Raw genomic sequence first — 15372 nt, 5'->3', positions numbered from 1 at the left:
TTGGAAATGATTAATAGGGAAGGATTCCTGTTTGGACTGAATCCGTGAGCTAAATCTATGTTACTAAATGCAGGGTCATTCTCAGGCTAAGCCAGACAGTGCCCCTCCCGAGCTGACTAGAATGTCAGACGCTTCAACCTGGGACCTGTAGAGACAGGCTTCTTTTCTAACCTTTGATTTGGTTGTATTCATATATCAGAGCGTCAGACCTACTGGCTTGGTTATTTACATTTGTTTTATGTTCAGCTGTCTGCTTGATTCACACTAATGTGATATGTTCCCTTTCTCTCTTCAGCTTAATAACTGGTTTATATTTTGTTTTGATTTTCAGTCCCGTCCTTTACCTTCACGCCAACAGGTATATATTTGCACTTACCCTCCTCCATTCCTTTGTTAGTTTGGCATGTGTTGTACTATTGTGTTTCTGGATTTATTTCATCTTCAGCGGTAACTTGGGGGGAAAGGACTCAAATGTGGTGCAGCACGTCACGCACTCACGCCAGGCATGCATTTGAAGTAGAAATGGTTGGTGCTGCTTTTGACCCACTTAATGCAGCTATTGACTCTCCTCCACATTGATCTCAGCCCTCTTTGCATGTGTTTTCATTCAGTAGACACACTGACTCTACCCTCGGCATGATTTAACATGCTAATCATCTCCTTGATTATTCCATACTTGGCAATGCATTTTCCCCTTAACTTAAGCTTTCACATCTTCCCCCCAACACACACACACACACACACACACACACACACACACACACGAGCAAAATTCTCTACCTTGTCATTATCTGTCCACAGAATCACTATTCATAAAGGTAACCAAAATATTCAGCACATGTAAAAACTTTGCAATATTTCACAAGCCAGAATACTTGTATTCTGTTTTATTCAGTTTCTTTCACTGTGGGCCCTCTTCTCTCGTATCACCTCTAGTAGGAGATGTACCTGTAGTTACGCCGCCTCCATTTTAATCCAGTTATTGCAATCACTGGGAGCAGTTATCTCTCCCTTACAGACTCCTAGTTTAGAGTTTTTCTAAGTAGCAGAACTTGGCAGCTTTTAGAAACACATTTCTTCTTAGAAAATGTATCTGTATTTACAGAAAAGCTAATCTCCTTAACCCTTTGCCTAACTAGGTGCAAATCTCTGTGTGTTACAGCTATATTTTTTTACTCAAATTTATTAAGCTGAGAATGCTTTCAGAAGCATTGAACTATATTTTCATTATGTAGCCATGTCTAATGAAAATATAAAGAGAAAGGTTTCAACATGCCATAATAAAAGATGGGTAAAAAACAGAACACATTAATAACATTCACAACTTGGCATACATCTTTGTGTGTGGAAAGAGGTTCATTTTAGAATTTATTTTTGTCTTTCTGGTACTTATTCTTCTGGGAAAATCTAGTAGGGTTTTTTCTGAATTTTAAGATTATACACAAAAAATCCTTAAGTTGTAAATGTGATAAGAAATTTAAAATAAAATTTTATGGGAATGCTAATGTACAGATGTCTAATGGTTACACTTAACAAGAGCGTACTCCACTTTTACTTTTGCTTTTCTTAACCTTGTGGAATACTAAGAAGAGTGATATATATTTAATGCTAAATTTTTTTTTGAAGTATTACTAGTTGAATCAGAAACTTGTAAAGTCCTGTGATAATTTTTACAATGTTTCTCGGTAAAAAGGGAGAAATAATTCCATTTTATAAGGATGCTCATGAATGTAGTAGCTTTTGATTTATAAACATGTCTATTAATTGTTCCTTGCTTTTTTTTTTTTTTTTTTGTACCATTCTAGTAACTTACCAGAGAGGAGGCGAAGCTGTGAGCAGTGGAGGGAGGTAATTATCTTGTTTGTTTTGTAGATCCTAAGGGAAATTCTAAATATTTCTTCTTGACTTCCTCCATGATTCCACTTTCATTACCTCAAAGGTTTAACTTAAAGGTAAAATTTGTTCAAATCCTGTGCTGTTGAACCAAGCTATGTACACTGGAATGCTGTTACTGATGGGAACGGTTGCATCTTAGTCACTGACCACCAGAGGGCGCACGTTAACCAAGAAAAACAGACTTGCTGATCTAGCAGATGATTAAAAGGAGTTAAAGTGATTAAGCTGTGGCATTTATGAAGATTAAGAAATATAGCTAGTTAACAGATACTATCAAAGAAGAAGTGTTCATCCAGAAACCTGCTGAACACAGCAGTTGCTCATGAGCTGGAGGTTATGTTTGTTTGTTTGTTCTTGTTACGAATGTGGCATTGTTGACATCTCCATTTGCAGGGAAATGTGTTTGAATAAAAGAAGAAATCTAGGTATCTTGTTAACAAAGAGCATCTTTATCTTTCTAGTTAAAGTCATCCTCAATCCCATATTTATGATTTTTGTTGTACTTAGTATTCAGTGAACTTTAATATATTCACAAAGAAATCACAAATTGATATGACAGGCGGCTGAAAGGGGCTACAATAGGGTATAAATTATCTGAGGTATGCTCCAGGATCTTCCATAATAAGGTGATTCTTTTCCTAAAACAATAACATTAAGGTGTAAGACAAAAAAATTTCTCAACCCAGACCATTTTCTAATTCAAATTCAATTACCTTAGTGAGTGCTCTTTTTGTACAGTTGGATAATATTCTTCACTACTCGACATACAAAAATGAGGAAGATATGATTCTTGAATCCAAGGAACATACCGTATAATAATAAAATGACTGAACTTAGTATACAACACCCAGTGATTTTTAGAAAGAATGTCACCCACGTTTGGCCAGTGCTTTACAGACGTGGTTTTCTTCTTGGGTGTTGCTAACTTCCCGTTTCCATACCTGGGAAACAAAGGCAGCCACTGAAAAAACCAAACACTAGGGATATTTCCGTGAGGAATAAATCCAGTTGATTTAAGAATTAAACCAGACCATATTTTTGTATCCAGGGGAATTCCATGTAAGTCACAGCTCAGACATTCATGAAAGAGCCTTTGGCATAAGAATATTTTCTCATGGGTAGATCTGGAATGCCTGATTATTTAACCACCTCTCTATGTGTATACATTCATGACTGTAGACTTCAGTTTTCTTGGCCCTGGCTTCTGTGCATGGGCATGTGAGCACATGCTTATACACACATGCATGCACATAAAACATAAGCCTCGTTCCTCCTCTAATGGATTTACAACCTAGATAGACCACATTTTCACACAGAAAGCAATGGCAGGAATGCATAGGTAGCAAATGCTGGCTTCTACAGCAGGGATGAAAAATTGCCAAGTTTCTAAACTATCTATTTAGAAAACTCACTCATGATGAAGACATAGCATTTTCAATTTAAAAACAGAATCTGGGCAGTGAAGTTGATTTATTTTGAATACTAAATAGGAATGATCATTTTCCCAAACAAAATGATAAAAGATACTGGAAAGTCACAGAGGCAGTAGTGAAATAAAAATTTTAGACTCCATGCTACAGATGACGGAGATTATATATATATATATATATATATATATATATATGTATATACAATTTTAAATGTATTTCTTCATTAACTATAATGAATACCTGCTACACAAGAGGCACTGTCTTAGCTGCTGGGAATGCATCATGAGCAAATTGGATAGAAATTCCTGCCCTTGTGGGTCTATTATTATTATTATTATTATTATTATTTTATTTATTTATTTGGTGGTACTGGGGGTAGAACCCAGAAGCTTTCTACCTCCGGGCTATACTACAACACCTATTTTATTTTTAAACAGGGTCTCACTAAGTTGCTGAGAGCCTCACTAAGTAGCTGAGGCTGGCTTCGAACCTGCACGATACTCCTGTCTCAGCCTCCCAAGCGCGGGGATTACAAGCGTGAGCCACCACACCCGGCTTTGGGTCTTATATTATAATAGGAGAGGCTGAAGATAGATAATCAACATTTTTAAAAAGTCATCTTTGATAAGTACTGGGGAGAAAATCAAGTAGGATGAGATAGGGTGCTTCAGGAAGAGGTCTTGTTCCTCACATGTGTGCATGTATGTGTCTGTGTTTTGTGATCAGTGAAGTCAGAGGATGAATAGTAAACTTAGCTCTTGCACTAACCTCTCTCATGTGCATCCCTCCAGCCCTGGTGTCTCTCATAGAACCCAGACCCCCTGAGTCCTCACTCAACCTGCACTTCACCTGGCTACTGACACCAAGCCAAGATCTTCCAGTCATCGTGTTACCTCCTGCAACCATCACTTTTGTGGATCCTTTTTCTTACCCCCTTCACTGTCACTAATACTATTTCTCTTTATGCACATATCCTCTCTTACCTTAACTGGGACAAAATCTACTTCCTGTTCATCTTCCCTTACTGGAGCTAGAGGTGATCATTTGAAATGTATATTGACTAGGTCTCTGAGCTGCTAAAATTCTCATTTTTGGTAGGGTCCATCACATTTAAAATGTCGGGTCCATACTTGGCATAGCACGTAAAGTCCACAAAGTCTAGGGCTTTGCAGTCTCATTTCTCTCCTCTGACTATCACACCCTGTGATCCCTCTTGTCAGGTCATTTCCCACTCACTGGTACTGCATTCTCTTATACATCCTTACCACATTGTGCACTGCTTACGGCATCAGCCTAAGGATGTCTTTCCCACCCTCCACCTTTGTCAGTTTATCAATTTCACCTTCTATTCCCTCCATGAAATCTCTACTGTGCAACTTCTACAGTGAATGACATGGGACATTATTTTTTGTTTGTATTTAGGGTCACCAAATTATAGCTCTTAGGCTGAATCTAATCTGCCCCCTGTTTTTATAAATAAAGATTTACAAAAATGCAGATAGACTTATTTGCTTTCATATATATATATATATAATTTTTTTTTTACTGCTTTGAGCTACAATGGCAGAGTTGAGTAGTTACACCATAAATCATATGCCCTCCAAAGCCTTCATTGGTTTCTATTTGGTATTTTGGAAAAAAAATTGTCAATCTTGGTATGATTGTCTCTAAAAATAGAATGTAAGATCTTGGAATCATAGTGAATATGTGGTTTATTTATCAATAAGTAGATTTTAATGTAACCAATATTTTATTGAATAACATCAACAAATCAAATGATTACAGGAATTATCAAACACTAATATCAAAGAAAAAATAAATGAGTTATTAAATGAATGACTGTCAGAAGACCTGAGTTCATGATGGCTTTAAATAAATTATTTTGGGCTGGATTGTTTCTTCTAATAAAAAAGTAGGTTATCTGGAAATCTCTTCTAATTCTCCTAATAGTAAATTTAGATATTCTCAGAAAAGATAAAATGAAAATGGCAGTAAGCAAAGAGAGCTCTTCTCAACTCTACAAAGGCAAAGAATATACAAGGTAATCCAGGAGTGGATCATAAAAATATTAAGAAGCTATTCTTTTTAAGTGGTTTTCTTTACTTCAGACATTCCTGTTGCCTCTTCCAAAAACCTCACTTAAAATTCAAACCACAATATAAACCAGGAAACATTAGAAATAACTTGAGGAAGGAGTGTGAAAGTCAGGCTAACCTATGGATAATGTCAATACCACATCTCCTGTCAGGGGAGGTAGACAAGAAATGGAGCTCAAGCCTTGCTTTTCTCAAAATATTGGCAACTCTTTGATCTGTGTCCTAGCTTTAAAACTCATCCAACCTATCAGTGGGAAGAGGACATGGCCTACAACCTGAAAAGCCTCATGGTCAGGCTTCTTCTCCATCCTCCCCATCTCCTGAACCCTAGAGTATGTTATTTTTTGGCTTAGCAATTCAAATAGATTTTCTTGGAGTGAGCAACTGATATATGCGAATAGAAGAGGAGGAATTCAAGGTAACTGTCATGTCAATAATAATGCGTATTGTCCCTCTTTCACGTCATCACACAAATCTATCCTCTTAATATATTATGTGATTACATTATATGGTAATATTTTGAATACACGTTAATCACTATAACCAAAATGTGGGGGTTTTTTTGTTGTTGTTGTTGTTTTTTTTTTTTTTTGTGTGTGTGTGTGTGTGTGTGTGCGTGTGTGTTACTGAGGATTGGACCCATGGGCATTCTACCTCTGAGCTACAACCCCAGCCCTATTTTATTTTTTAAACAGGGTCTTACTAAGTTTCAGAGGACTTCACTAAGTTGCTTAAGCTGTCCTACAATGTATGATCCTCCTGTCTCAACCTCCCAAGCACTGGAATTTGAGACATGTGCCACCATGCCTAGCTACCAGCATGTGTTTCATTTCAGTTTCATACTTTGTTGCTTGGCAGTCAAAATGTCTGATACACATTAGATAAGTTTTAATATGGAAAGGTAGCCTCTGAGATTACTAGCTTTAGAAGACCATAACATCTTTATCAGAGTAGCCACATACGCCCTTGGCTTCCTCAAAAATCTCTGAAATATACACCTGGTGTTTTGAAGATCGCTGAGGCACAATAACCAAGGCTCACCTTTTCCCTTAAATAATAAGGATTCCAAACTCAAGTCTAGACAGAAATCTAGGATGTAAGTTGTTATTCTACTTCCTGTAAGAAATTATCCATCTATATGAAGAAATCTCTAGGCCTATGATGAAATCAATGCATTCATTGTAAAACTGTTTTGTTTTCCTTAGAGAGAATCATATTAGCACTATAAGTATTGTCTGTATCTTTTGAAACATGTAAGCCAGGCTGTGGAAAATTTCTACTTTGCCTATACTTGAGACATACCATACATCTCTACAGTGTCAAATATGGGAATTTTATTTTTAATAATGTCTACAGTGATAACATTTATGGCTTAAGTTCAAGGGGAAATAAAATAGGAAAGATAAAGGTTACTAGATGCAGAATTTCTGTAACTAATCTCTATTTCAAAGACTACAGATATCTGTGGTCAGCTTGCATTTAAATGTTGAAAATTTCAATGGCATAGCAATATTGTTCTTCAAAGCATATCTCTATCAACAATTGGAATAGGTGACCCAGTTTTCACCGCTTTACCCTGAGTTTCAAGGCTTCAAATATTTTCTCCATTCTCCCGTTTATTAAGGGTATTTAAGAAGCTCTAGTACTCGGGAGGCAGAGACAGGAGGATCCCAGGTTCAGTGACAGTCACCAATTAAGCAAGATGGTTGGCAACCTAGGGAGACGCCATTTCTAAACAAAAATAAATAAATAAATAAATAAATAAATGGCTGGGGAGTGTAGCTCAGAGGTAGAATATCCCCTGGGTTTATTTTCCAGTACCACACATACAAAAAAAGTCTTAAAAGGTTTAGCAAAATTCTACATGCTCTAGTATATGTGTTTGTAAGATCCTAGACCAAAGTGTGCTTTGAGGGCTTGATTTTTGCATTTGTAGCTCAGTTCTGCCACTCACTTTGTATAACTGTCCATAGAGGCCTTGAACTCTTGCAGGTGTCCCAGTTTCCTCATCTGTAAAACTTAGATAGTAACAATCGCACGCTGCAAATCATTGTGATGATTAAATGAGTCAATACAAGTAAAAAACTCACAACAATGCCTCGCCTATGATAAGCAGAGTAGATACTTTAATCACATACCTAGATACACACATATCAACAGAGATATATTGATTATAAATCCATATTCTTCATTTGAAGGAAATTATTTTTCAAATAACTACCATTTGCTTAATAAGATTCCGCAGTTGACTACCTGTGTGGCAGACTAGGAACTGTGGAGAGGGAAAAGGCAGGTTCTTCCATACCAAGTAAATTATTTTATTTATTTATTTGTTTATTTATTTATTTATTTTGGTAGTACTGGGGTTCCTGGAAACCCTTCTACCTCCAGGCTACACTCCCAGACCTATTTTATATTTTTATTTGGAAACAGGGTCTCTTAAGCCAGCGAGGCTGGCTCAAACCAGTGCGATCCTCCTGTCTCCACCTCTCAGTCACTGGGATTACAAGTGTGCACCACCACCACGCCTTCCATGATGATTGTATTTTAACAAAGCAAATGAAACAATGGAGAAAAGCTTTGCATTCTGTGGTGTCAGTCTGCTTATTCTGGTGCACGCAGTGCATCATACATCATCACCTCTTTACTGAATTACCACGTGGGGTCAGTGCTGGAAAAGGATGCAAAGAAAGTCATTCTTGGACTCTGCTTTGCGTTCCTGGCTCTGGTGGTCCAGAGCTCCCACAAATAATTCTCGATGCACTTCGTCTCTGCAGTGGTCCATGAGAGAGGAATAACATCTGTTGTGCCAAAAAAAAAAAAAAGGAGTGTTAATATTTCTTTTAGTCGACTTCTTTGTTTTACCAGATTTTATTCAGTAGCTTTCCTTTATTTATATAGGGACCTACGGCATTTTACAATGTCACCATTCGGAAATGTTGACAAGTGTACAGACCTGTGCACAGACACATTGATTTCGCCATGTGCGAAATGTCACAAGGCCCCAGACTCAATGTTTCGGAAACATGGTTTGGAACAAAAACTTGTAAATCTACCTAATATAAAGGGACCATTGTCTCAGTAAAGGAGCCTGTTCCATTTTTTAATGAAGTTGTGGGTCAAAAATAAAGAAATGCAGATCACCTTCACTAGAATATTTGTAAGCTACTAAAAGGCTCAAAAAACATATTTTCACATTCTGTGTTTGATTTTTTAATCGCAACAACTAAATGCAGAGTAGAACACTGCAAACAGTAAAAGATCAAATCTGAAGTGTAGCACTACTAGTTTACAGATATATGGCTGCATACACTGAGAACATTATATTATTGTTGGCAGATACATAAAATAATAATATACATAAAATAATAATATAGATATATACATATAATAATATCATTCAGCATCATTCACCAAAGTATTATGAGAGTACTGAAATGGAATATTTTCTGGTCTTCTGAAGTGGAAATATTATTTTCTATTCATAGGAAATTTGCTTTTATGTTTTTTTTTTCTTTAGGCCAGGACTTCTCAACATCAGTGAACCTGCTGCGCAGCCATGGCTGGCAGACACATGGCCTAACACCGGAAACAGCCACAATGACTGCTCCATCAACTGCTGCACAGCCAGCAACGGCAACAGCGACAGTAACCTGACAACATACAGCCGCCCAGGTTAGGGACACAGAAAGGGCTTGACATGCATAAGCTGTAGAGGGAATTAGCCAGGGGAGCTATTTTCTTTCTGCCCACATGGGGAAGGAAACATGAACCAATATTTTCATGAAATGTTGAGCATTGTGTAGGACACTTGCCTGATTCAAGTATTTTCTCTATCCCTAAACTTCCCTATTCCACCCTTCATCAAGAGAATTTTCCCAGTGAATAGAGAATACAAACTCTGGAATAGATAGCAAATAAGAAACAGAATCATGGGAAAGTGTCCATCTTTTTAAGAATGTGTGTAGTCATTGTTTTGTTTTTGTTTTTGTTTTTTTGGTGGTACTGGGGTTCCTGGAAGCCCTTCTACCTCCAGGATACCCTCCTAGACCTGTATTATACTTTTTTAATTTTGGAAACAGGGTCTCTTAAGCCAGCGCGTCTGGCTTCAAACCTGCGCTATCCTCCTGTCTCCACCTCCCAAGCGTGGGGATTACAAGCATGCGTGACCATGCCTGGCTAGTCATTGTTTTTAATTATCTATTTTTTATAGCATTTAAATAATTTCATGATATGGAGAGTAACAAAGATTAAAAGATCAATAAATCCATAGTTAGAGTGGATCAAATGTGTTAAGGGTGATAACAATAATATTTGGACAACAGTAATTACAAAAAATTTTAAGTGAAAACTAAAAGTTAAATCAGATTTATAGTATAGAAGCAAATCCTGAGGACATAATAGATATATATATCTACATATACTTATATACATTACATATAGTAGCTGTGTATGCATACATATATTGCCTCTCATGTTTTCGATTCAGAAATATGGGTGAGTAAATTACTTTGCTGTAATATCATACTATAACATCACAATAAAACAAAAAGATGTGGAGCATATAAGATTTAAAGTAAGACAAAAATGAGATTGTAGATTATTTCTTACAAAATAAACAATATTCACAAGCTACATAAAAATAATTATAGAAAAATTATGTGACTATAAAAGTAACATACACAGAATCAAGGAGAAGGGAAAGAAAAGATGGCATGTAAGTAAAGATGTCATAAATTATAAAGAAGAACTCATAGAGCAATCCATATGTGTACTCCCAAAATAATCCTGAATCTCCATTCATTGAAGGTGGATATGACAATCCATGCAACCAATCTATGTCCTCCAGAGGACCAATCCATGTTCTGGAGATCTAAACAGAGTCATGTAATCATAAATAGAAGGCTGTGTTGAGAGCTGTAGAAGAGAAGAATGTCGATACCCATTTAAATGGATATGTAGAGTTGCATTATCCAATAGAGTAGTTACTGGCTCTTCAAATTAAAACTAGTTAAATAAAATACACTTTGTCAATTCCTCCCTCCTACTATCAACAATTCAAGTTCTCTGCAGCTGTATGTGCATGGCCTGTGGCTGCTATCTTAGACAATGCAAGTTAGAACAAGTCCACTGTCTTCAAAAGACCTACTGGATTACACTTCCATACGGAGACTGGCAAAGTGAAATGAATGTATTACCTTTATAATATTTCTTAACCTTTATTAAGTAATACAATGACTAGAAATTAGAGATGAGAAAAGTAAAATCCAGAGAAATCAAATATTTCTGTTCCCTGATCATGTATGGTTTAATTCAGTAATATAGAGCAGATGCAAATGTTTTGAAAATTATTATATTTATATATCTACAACAAGCACACTAACTCATCATTTTTAAAGATACACAGTTGAAAACCATTGTCAAACATGTTAAAATGGTATCACTTATGAACAACAGGAATAAAATAACAGTAATTTTCCCATGGTAGCTTTATATTTTTTCAGTTCATATGATGTATTGCAGTTAGCACACAGTTTAAAGATTCACCAACATACTGATAATAAAAAACTAAACAGCACTATAAGTTATCCCTCCTCAGGAAAATAAAACATACTATGATTGTCAAAGCTAGATGTCAGTCTAAGTTTTAGAACAAAGAAATAATGTGAAACTAAGGAGAGAAAAAAAAGCAATCACCCGCAATAACCACAGAAAGAAAAACCAAAAGGAAGTTGTTGTTTTTTTTCCTCACGAACATTGTCTTCTCTAAATTAATAAAAATTATTTTAGCATAAACTGTATTTAAAAAACTAGAAACTCTTCAAGTAACTAAAGATAATGCTCCAAGGCCATTTTCACAGCTTTTTGTTTTGTTTTGTTTGCTTTAAATGCCATTACAGCTAAATTAATACATTTGACCAAATATTTCCAAAACAGCCCAGCAACACACAATGGAGTTTTATATTCAATATCTTAAGCACAAAAATAGGCTATGTTTACAGTAGTTGAGGCAATCAAAATTTAAACAGAAGCAATTAAAATTTGAAAAGGAAAAGCAGCAAACATTTTCCAAGCTCTCTCTCATAGACCCATAATCAGGAATTTTGAAATGTTTAACTTTAAAATATAACTTTTGTTCTCCCTGCTGTTTTGATACTTTCAACTACAAGTCTTAAATATATTTATCTACTTACCTATCTGTCTATGTAGCTATATATAGACAGAGATACACGTGTGTATATCAGTTATTTAATTCCTATTTCAATAAAGGGAAAATTAGAGTGGAAATTAGATATTAAACATATTAGACATTACTTCGGGCTTTATTTGACTCAATGTCCCTGGTTAGCAGGATTCATTTTGTCATCATTTTCATTTTTCTTCTTCTTGGGGGTGTCCTTATGAAACCACGAAAAAATGATTATGTGACCTATTTCCCTTATAACGATTATTCTATATGACCAAGATAGGAATGAATAAAATTCTCCCAAGCACTAATGACTATCACTTTACCCTTGTACATCTCATCTTCTGAATAGAAATACTTTATAAAGCATGGGAATCTCAGGTACTTTGATCTACAAATAGAGGCCTCCCTCCTTTGTGTAGAGTCTCAACTTATGTGCTTTGCTCTATTGCTTCAAAAGCTAACAAATTGCTTTAAATAGCTCAGTGACCAAAGATTAGAAAATTTTAAATTAACACATGAAGATTCACATATATATTATTTTAGTGGAATTCCTATTTAAAAGGTTCTTAAGGGAGAATTATTTTAAGGTGCATGCATTATTTGCCACACAGCACTGGCCAAAGTTCAAAATTATTGTCTCTACACAAATTCTATGTCTCCTCTTATTTCTCATTTTTATTCTTAAAAAAAATCCATTCAAGTACTTGGTCCTTCCTGTTAATCTTAACCTAAGCCCACTGGTACTTTATATCCCAATTTTACTGTGACACACAAAGCTACTGAAAAAGAAATTGAAAATGAATAACCATGCAGAATGACTTTTTCCTTTTCCTCCCCATTGCACGTAGCTGATTGTATAGCCAATTATAACAACCAACTGGATAACAAACAAACAAATCTGATGCTCCCTGAGTCAACTGTTTATGGTGATGTGGATCTTAGTAACAAAATCAATGAGATGAAAACCTTCAATAGCCCAAATCTGAAGGATGGGCGTTTTGTCAATCCATCAGGGCAGCCCACTCCTTATGCCACCACCCAGCTCATCCAGTCAAACCTCAGCAATAACATGAACAATGGCAGCGGGGACTCCAGCGAGAAGCACTGGAAACCGCCTGTTCAGCAGAAGCAAGACGTGGCCCCCATTCAGTATAACATCATGGAGCAAAACAAGCTAAACAAAGGTGAAGAGCTTCATGTTTATTCTCATCCTTTTCTGCATCATTACCCATAACCCTTCAGCCCTCTGTGTTGAAACTTCCCTGTGACCAGCAAGTAAAATCTTGCCTTTTGTTATCACGATTTTCCTATTTCTTTGGTTTCAAAATTTCCAGTGTCCAAGAGTTAATTAGCACAACAATAACCTTGGAAAATTGATTTTATAATCATATATGAGTATTTTCAAATGGTTCTTATATTAATTTAAATTTAATAGGAGGTGAGGGATTGCTGAGGACATATGATCTTTTATTCATAAGGTGGATGTACAGCCGTCACAATACCTCACATTTTCAATAAATAGACTATCCCATTCTTTCCACTTGAGGATGGAAGATAATTGCTTCTACATGGTCATAGAAACCAATGCCATTTCTATATCAAACTGAACAAAAATAATTAAATTAAACATGAACTGGAGATATGGTTCAATTGGTTGTATTTCTTCTACCTCATGTGGTTACCAAGATTGCTGCTGCAATGTATAATTTTAAGACCTAAATTTCTTTGGCTGAGCTGATTGAAGTCTGCCAGTATAGAACCTAAAATAAATGGAGCCTAGTATTAACTTGGAGCAGCAGAATAGTATTTTATGGCCTGAGGGGAATGTCTCTGTACTGTAATATGTGTGGGTTGAAAGAGGTAGGTATTTGATTTCTTTGTAGTTCTTTAGGCTATTGCTGTTAATAACATGATTGGCACCGTTATACCTCTAGGAAAAACAAAGTTGCTCTAATTTGTCCTGAGAGTATCCAGGGCAAAGGATGCATTTCATTGTAGATAATAAAGAAACATAAATTTATTTTCTTTAGGATCAAGTTGAGAGTATTTTCCTCAAAAATAAAAATGGTAATAGCTGAAGACTATAAAAAGATAATTTAAATATTTCATTTAAGTTCATGTCCTGTGTTTTGATTCAAAAGTTATCTCGTCTCTCAAATATAAGAAAGCTCTTGATTGGTATAATAGTTCAATCTAGTAAATATCGATTAAGACTTCTGCATGCGGTCATGAAAAATACTGACAAAGATGAGTAGAGCAGATTCTGCAATCGTGGAGTGTTCTGTGGGGATTCAAGCTAGCACCACGTGCTTCTTCCACAGGAAATGGCTTTACTCTGCGCCTTATAAAGAAAGCTCTGGCAGTCTTCTGCACAAGTACTGCAGAACTCTGATTTATTGTTTATACTGCTTGTAAACAGAGTTGGCATGTCAAGAGTATAATAAAGACCCTGGAATGCAGCTAGGTTGACAGATTATTACTGACTGCATTCCAGTGAAACACTGATCGTTTGGATTTTCATCTTTGACTCAATAAGCAGAAGCATTTCTGGGGCAGATCAAGACATTTCATTTTCTTGTTAGGGAAATGCTTTTCATTAGATATAATCTTGCTGACAAATCTCAGTTTATTTATTTATTTACTTATTTACTTATATAATAGTACTGGGAATTGATCCCATTCTACCTCTGAGCCATACCCCAGACCTTCTTAAAAAGTTTTTTTTTTTTCAAAACAGAGTCTTGCAAGTTTGCTGAGAATCTCACCAAGTTGTTGAGGCTGGTTTTGAACCTGCAATTCTCCTTTCTTAGCCTCCCAAGAACTAAGATTATAGACATGCAACACCATGTCTGGTTGTTTACTGTAATTTATGTTTTAAGATTTGCTGAAATGATAGCTCATGATTTCTTACCTTTAGAATTATTTTATTACTATACATACATGTACATATGTATGTTTTGGGTAGGAGACCATTGATTGAACCCAGGGCCTTGGACATGATAAGTACATCATTGTTCTTCTATTGAACTACACACCCAGTTCTTGTTACTATAATTTTAAATGTTCACCTATCTACCTATTATCTATAGATACTATTATCTGACAATATATAGATATCAAGTTACTTAATAAGCCTTTTTATATCCTAATTAAGTATAAAAATAAAAGAGAAAACCAGGCAAATTAATGGTTCAATTGGTTTCTTCAATTGCTTAGAAGTGTATACAAAATGGTCTGTGTAGATCAAAAGAAAAAATAAACGTGTAACTTTTTTTCTGAAATTTCTAGATTATCGAGCGAATGATACAATTCCTCCAACTATCCCATACAACCAATCCTACGACCAGAATACAGGAGGATCCTACAACAGTTCGGATCGAGGCAGTAGCACATCTGGTAAGGGGAACTGAAGAAATGTCAACCTCTTTCAAAAAGGTGGCACATTTTGAGATTGTTCTTTGCGTGCCAATAGACTGATGTATGTAGGTGTCGTATCTGATATCTTTTATCATTTGAATCCCCAATACTAGTCTTGTCTGCAACCAAAGGGATTGTCCACTCAATAAGCCATTTTATATTCTATTTAGTGTCAAATACTAAGCAACTTATTTTCCTCTTTGTTAATGAGCTTTAGTAAAGTCAGAGTTCGAACTAACCTTTAAAGACAGCTGACTTTTCTTCTCACTTGGTCAAAATATAACTAAAAATGCTGCAGAATATGTCAATCTGCGAAATGTGTTACCATTTGGAATTAGGCTAT

General features: G+C 35.8%; 1 protein-coding gene across 1 annotated transcript in view; it reads left to right on the top strand.

Moving 5' to 3' along the window:
* Nucleotides 1-15372, top strand: part of ROBO1 (roundabout guidance receptor 1) — a gene marked incomplete at both ends in the record, with an annotated part of 827137 nt that overhangs the window by 777229 nt on the left and 34536 nt on the right. Inside the window, 5 exons of the mRNA XM_080696486.1 lie at nucleotides 332-358; nucleotides 1806-1848; nucleotides 8943-9097; nucleotides 12461-12796; nucleotides 14901-15008. Of these exons, the coding sequence (XP_080552612.1) occupies nucleotides 332-358; nucleotides 1806-1848; nucleotides 8943-9097; nucleotides 12461-12796; nucleotides 14901-15008 (669 nt within the window). The remainder of the gene's footprint in view (nucleotides 1-331; nucleotides 359-1805; nucleotides 1849-8942; nucleotides 9098-12460; nucleotides 12797-14900; nucleotides 15009-15372) is intronic.

The sequence above is a fragment of the Muscardinus avellanarius genome, assembly GCF_963383645.1.
Source record: "Muscardinus avellanarius genome assembly, chromosome: 5".
Taxonomy (NCBI): Eukaryota; Metazoa; Chordata; class Mammalia; order Rodentia; family Gliridae; genus Muscardinus; species Muscardinus avellanarius.
The sequence above is the reverse complement of the archived record's forward strand: the minus strand, read 5'-3'. Positions and strand labels throughout refer to the sequence as shown.